Source organism: Eretmochelys imbricata, chromosome 6 (assembly GCF_965152235.1).
Source record: "Eretmochelys imbricata isolate rEreImb1 chromosome 6, rEreImb1.hap1, whole genome shotgun sequence".
Lineage (NCBI taxonomy): Eukaryota > Metazoa > Chordata > Testudines > Cheloniidae > Eretmochelys > Eretmochelys imbricata.
In genome coordinates this window covers 102,562,270-102,568,755 of record NC_135577.1, presented here as the reverse complement: position 1 = coordinate 102,568,755, position 6,486 = coordinate 102,562,270, and the positions used below count along the sequence as shown (strand labels likewise).

The 6,486-nt window shown below is 45.9% G+C and overlaps 1 protein-coding gene across 3 annotated transcripts in view; it reads left to right on the top strand.

The window, feature by feature from the left end:
- Positions 1-790: 790 nt before the first annotated feature.
- The window catches only part of PPP4R3A (protein phosphatase 4 regulatory subunit 3A), a 73,322-nt gene continuing 67,626 nt past the window's right edge, over positions 791-6,486 (top strand). For all 3 annotated transcript variants that reach the window (XM_077819274.1, XM_077819272.1, XM_077819273.1), the window contains exon 1: positions 791-1,977. In XM_077819274.1, coding sequence (XP_077675400.1) covers positions 1,836-1,977 — 142 coding nt within the window. In that variant the 5' untranslated portion in view covers positions 791-1,835. The remainder of the gene's footprint in view (positions 1,978-6,486) is intronic.

The following is a 6,486-nucleotide window of genomic DNA, read 5'->3' as shown; positions in this document are numbered from 1 at the left end:
GGGGTGCTGCACTGTAGGGTTGTGCCCTGGCACCCCAGGGTGCTGTGTGGTGATTAATGGGGTGCTGTGTGGGTGAGGTGCTGCATAGTGGGGTGATGTGTGGTGCCACACTAGTCTGTGGGGTGCTGCATGGTGGGGGTTGCTACCCTTGCCCCCTAGACTATTGCTTGCTGAAGGGGATGCCTAGAGGGGAATCCTATGTGTTTTGAATCTGATTACTCTGTAAAGTTACCTTCCATCCTGATTTTACAGAGGTGCTTCTTTTACTTTTTTTTTCTTTATAATAAAGTTCTGTTTTTTAAGACTCTGGTTTACCTATTTGGTTGGTAGATTATTCTCAAGCCTCCCCAGGAAAGGGGGTGAAGGGGTTTGGGGGGATATTTTAGGGAAACAGGACCTCCAAGCGGTCCTTTTCCTGAATCTTTGTCTAACTCACTTGGTGGTGGCAGCAGTACCCAGCCAAGGACAAGGAAGGATTTGTGCCTTGGGCAAGTTTTAACCTAAGCTGCTAGAAATAAGCTGAGGAGGGTCTTTCATGCCGGTCCCCACAGCTGTACCCTAGAGTTCAGAGTGTGCTACCTGGGGGGATGCACACAGTGGGTTACTGAGGCGTTTGGGTGACAGAGGCAGGCGCGGCTCCCCTGCGGCTAACAGCAGGTGTTCGGGCGCCCTCATCCCTCTCCCCCCACCCGCTCCCTGAGACCACAACTGCTGCTGGCCCTTTAAATGCTGGCGGGAGGCCCGTGCCGCCGCTGGCTGGGAGACCCCGCGCCTCCAGTGAGAGGTGAAACCAAGATGGCGGCCGCGCAGTGACTGAGGCGGAGACAGAGCCAGTGGGAGACGGACGGGCCTCGCCGCGCCCCAGCCAGCCAGCCCGCCCGCCCGGCCGGGGAGGGGCCTTTCCTGCCGGGCGCCCGGAGCGGAGCGGGCCGGACTACCGGAGCGGGCCGAGGAGCCGGGGCTGAGCCGCAGCAGTAGCGGGAGGAGGAGGAAGAAGAATATGGCGGCGGAGCCGGGCTGGGAGTGAATCTGCCGCCTGCGAGGGGAGCCCATGGGGAAGACGGGGCGCTGAGCCCGGCCGCCTTCGCACCCCGCCCGGGACAGGCAGCGCCCGCTGGCCGCTCACGAGCCGCTCTGGAGAAGGAGGGGCCGCGCCTCCTCTGCCCCCCGCACTGACGAACTGCGAGCGAGGGGGCGTCGGGCCTGGGCAGCGCCCGCACAATAGAGCCGAGAGCCGGGCAGGGGGTGAACTGACCCCGCTCCCTCCCCCTTGCCGCCGATCTGCCACCACCCCTTGTTCCCTTTGCTAATCTGGCTGCTTCCTGTCCCCTTCCCCTTCCAGCACACGGTTCTCCCGGCTCACGCCTCTCCTAGCACCCCTGCTCTGCGAACCCCATCCCCTGCCACCTTTTCCCTTTGCTTTCCCCCCACCCGCTTCTAGCCTCCATAGCCATCTTACCTCTCCTTCACCATCCCTCCTCTACCACCTCTGCTCCCTCCCCACGCTGCCCCTTCGGCCTGCCCCTTTACCCCCGGCAGCCCAACTGCTCCTTCGGCTTTCCCTCCTGAATAACACTTTCCTGGTCCTCTAGCCTCGTAAATAGCTTCCCACTAATCACCCCCTTCCCCAGCACTCTGCTGTGCCTCCAAATATTGGGGATGAGGAGGAGACTGCCCCAGCAGTGAAGAATAAGGAGAGATCCCGGGGTGTCTGTGTGGGGCTGCTACCCTCTTTCCTGCTCCTCTCCTCTGAGGGGGGCCTAGCCCCCCACCAACCTCCTGTTCCTTCAGGTGTCACAGGCCAGTGTGGTGGCTGTGGTGTGGCAGGCGGCAGGATGACCGACACCCGGCGGAGGGTGAAAGTTTACACGCTGAATGAAGACCGCCAGTGGGATGATAGGGGCACCGGACATGTGTCCTCTGGCTACGTGGAAAGGCTGAAGGGCATGTCCCTGCTTGTCAGGGCAGAGAGCGATGGTAAGTGTGTGAGAGCATGCCAAGTATTGGTAGTCTTTTACCAATCCACCTAAAAAAGGAAGACGGGAGCTGGCTTTGTATATCTATTCCATGGCACCAGCGGCATAATTTGTATAGGATTCTGAAACGAGGGAGGCAGCAACTATGGTTAACTCTTGTTAGGCCAAGTGACAGGGTTGGAAGATTAGGACAACACTACTACCCACTCCTACCCATCAGGTACACACTTTGTGCATATTGGACACACAGACATAATGGTGCATACCAAATACACTTAGTCCACATTGCACACACTATTTTGCACACCAGTATCCTGCTTCTTGGGCCCCCCCCCAAATGATCTTTGCCACGAACACTACTTGGGATCTCTTCTTCAAATAATTTATAATCCCCAGATTAAAGAAACTACTCACAGTTTGGATTACATTTGTTGAACATAAAATATTTTAAAATTCAGTGTAGTGTCTAACCTATTCAACTCTCAGTAGTTGAGTTTCAGATATATTTTTCACTCTTTAAAAGTGTTTTAAAGGGTGTTTTATGTGTGGCAATACATATAGTATTAAATTGTTGATTTTAAGACAGTACAAAGAACAAAACAATATTGTTGGGATATATTTTAAGCAGCTACAGTATTCTGCACTCATGGTAAAACTGCTTTAGAATTACCCCTTAAATAATAAATTCACTTAAAGCATATCACCTGTTTTCCTCACATTGCAAGCATGATTCTCTACAGATCACTACATTATGGTAGGTTTTGTGTGAGAGCTATCCATGATTATTTGATCAGTGAGTTAATGGTTGCTGTAGTTACTGTGGATTAAACTTGAAGTATATCTGGCTTTATTTAACACTAGTAGCATGAATTAAGGTGTCCTATCTCATTTAACCATATAGTTGCATATTTGGTGATGTTTTTCTGCCCGTAGCTATTTCCAGGCTTTTTATGTTATGTCTGGTTAGGTTGGATCATTCTTGCAGATTGCTGTCTACAATTGATTGTAATCTCCCCTCTCCCCCATGTTTATTTGACTTTCACGTTGTTGATATTGAAGGATAGAAAACTTAATTGAGGGCACTTACTTAGTCCAGTCATTGTATGGGAAAGTTCTGAGAACGTGCGCTATAAGGAAATCCTAAATTGATATAGTAGAAATTAAATTTAGAAAATTGATGATTATCAGAAACCTGCTTAAATGCTAATTACATTGATTTGAGTCTTTTACATTAATAATTTAGCAATGAATTATGAAAGCCAAATATATAATTGATTTTACCAAAGAAAATTTGAAGACTGTTCTCCCCATTCTTTTCAGCATGTCTTATTTCTTATGTAAGATAAACTCCTCCAGATGGCAATGAACCTCTACTACTGAATTTAAGGGTGAAAGGGAGCACAGTGTGTGTATTGGGGGGGGGGGGGGGGAGGGAAATCACCATTGTAAACTGGTTTATTTTACAATGGTATAATTATAGCACTCACCACCACCAGGACAGCTTTCAAGAGCATAACAAATGAGTAAAGTACAACTGAAATAATGAAAGAGTGACATTATATATATAGTGGCAATATTTTAAAAATACAATGATGTGGGTAGAATTTTTGAGTATAAAATGTTGTAGGTTGTAATCTGTCAAGGAGCAGTCTGTTTAAGCTACACAGACTTCCACTGATTTCAGTGGGATTTGCATATGCAGATTGATTTTGGTAGTTTACTTGCTGTAAATGAGCTTGTTTAAATCTATAAAAGAAAGTGGAAGTATGAAGTATTATAAGTGTTGTTTTAAGGTTTATCTAGGAGTTTACTGCATTTTACAGATTAATTATCCATACTTTTAAAAATATTCAGCAAACTAATATTTTAAAAAATTGAATAACTGAAATTAACATATAATAGTTTATTTAGCTGTCATAACTCTTACAGCATGTACAGTTTATAGGATTATTAGATAATAAAATCCTCTTCAGAAACTTACCTTTTTTGATCACTGAGGCTAATATATCACTCCTTTTAGGCAAACATGCCCTCTAGTAATTGTTTTCTTATTCTTGTCACTTTATCTTATCAGATTAATATTCAGTTTTCTCTCAGTGTCAGAAGTCAGTGGCCAAGAAAGTTTTGAAGGCAAATTTGTATGTAATGAAATTTTTTAAAAAATTATTTGGTGTATTATTGTATGAAATGTTTGTAAGTGTGAACAGTTAATTGACAAAAACAAACAAAAGTGACACCAGATTGTTATACTTCAGATGCATTGATGCCTTTTACAGGGCTCAGGTCCCTTGTTCCTCCTTCTTTCAGTTACCATTCAGCTTTTCTGTTAATTGCTTTGTTAAATGTAAGGATCAAAATTAACAAGTACTGAACAAGTACTAGTGTTCCACATGTCTTTGCGTCCCTGTGTAGTTCTTTCATCTTTCCTTGACAGTTCCTCCCCTTTCCATCGTGCTGTCTTCTGCCTTTGTTTCTTCCTACAGTTTGGGGTCAGGACTCAACTTCCTTTTATTTAATGGCTTACCCACAAAAGCTGACAGACCAATTTAGGTTTCAGAATTCTCTAAGGGAGAATGCAACCAAAAGTCAGTTTTTATCCGTGGCCTTTTAAGATACAGTGCTGTAACCACTTCCAACAGATGGAACATAGGAATTACCATACCAGATCAGGCCAGTGGTCCATGATATTGTTGTCCTGTTTTTGACAGTGGCCAGAAATGTCAAGTAAGTTCAAGCATCCCTGGTGTAGACAACTGACACTAACCTCTTAATACAGGAAATCTCTTACTGTACCCAGTTATAGGATGGCTTATGCCCTGAATCATGAGGGTTTATATCTCCTAATTGTTCTAAATCCCATCTATTATAATTGAATGTTCTTGTTGTTATCCATATAAATGTCTCGTCCTTTATTTGGATCCTGCAAAAATTTTTTCCTTAATAATACTGATGTGGCAATGAGTTACACTTTTTTCCTCAAAAAAAAAAAAGCAAACCAGCAAGTGGATCACAGTCAAATCTAAACTTGATGCCTTTTAGTTTCACTGCATGACCCCTTGTATTTCTGTTAGACAATAAAGGAGTGCCTATTTTCCACTCCTTCTGTCATTCATTTTTAATAACTGTATCCTTTCCCCGCCTTGTCAATTCCATGACCTGAACAGTCCTATTCTTCATATGACAACCTTTCTATGCTTTAAATAATTTTCATTGCTTGTTTCTGACCCTTTCTCTCCCCCGCCCTCCCCCTTTTTGAGGTAAGGTGACCACAACTGAAAGCAATATTCCAGATGACGGTATACCATTCTCTTAATGATACAAATAATTTTCAATCCCAAAGATATACTAGCAAGTGCCTGATATTTTATAAGGACTAAGCTTATTTGCCTTGTCAGAATACACTGATTACCAAGCCATGCTTCCCCTTCTGCTTAGTCTTCGTCTGGGCAGCACCTCCCTGCTGCTTGGGCCTGAAGACCCAAGCTTCCAAGTCGCTGAATTCTGAATCCTAATTAATTCTCTGCCAGTCCTCCAACAAATACCGGTTTCTCCCTACCCGCCAAACAACGGTGGCAGCAGCCAGGTCTCCTCTGCCCCTATTACAGAGGCAGGAGGCTACTCTGCCCCAAAAGCAAGAGTGGCACTGCTTCTATCTCTCAGCACAATTAGGAAGATGTTACTGTTTTGATTTATACTTTCTCCCCATTTGGAAGGTTTTCTTTGTGACCACAATGGCTTTAAACTATTTTTTAAAAGTAAAGCTTAGGAGTCTGCTAAAGTTGATGGCACTTGCCCAGGAAAGTTTGGTACTCACTCTGGAGGAGATTTTTTTTTTTTTTACCTCCCCCCACCCCATCCTATTTTCTGTACATCCTACTGCTGTTTTGATTGCTGCTAATCATGGAACTGACTAGTTTGTATACCATGACTGGAATGCATGGTAATGCCCTTTAGTGATGCTGTTCTACCTGTCCTGATATCATAAAGGGTGATTTTTACTAGCCACAAAAAAGATCTTATGTGGCCTGTAAGGCAGGGGTTCTCAACCTTTTTCTTTCTGAGGCCCCTCCACCCCCCAACATGCTATAAAAACTCAAAGGCCCAGTGTGGGGACTCAGGGCTCCAGGCTGGGGGGACCCTTGGGCTTACGCATACTTTAACTTCTATTTTTGGGGGGGACGGACAAGGGCTGGTGGGGCTTTGGCCAGCTGTGCACAGTGTGGTCCGGAGAGGGAGTGCCACCTCCACCTTCTGACTCACCTCACCTCAGGAGGCCACCCAGCCTGTCTGGGTTGTGGGGGGATGCAACCAAAAAATATAACTCAAAGTGGGGACTCGGCTCAAAGTTTGAAAACCACTCAGAGTGCAGGGAGAGGGGTAGTTAGGGGCTGTGTGCTAGGAGTGCTTCTCCTGTGGTGGCTGTTTCCTGAGGGCTCTGCTGCCCCAGAGTCAGGTCCCCCGGCCCGGGCAACGCTTACGAGCTGCATGAGCAGTCAAAGGGGGCTGGCAG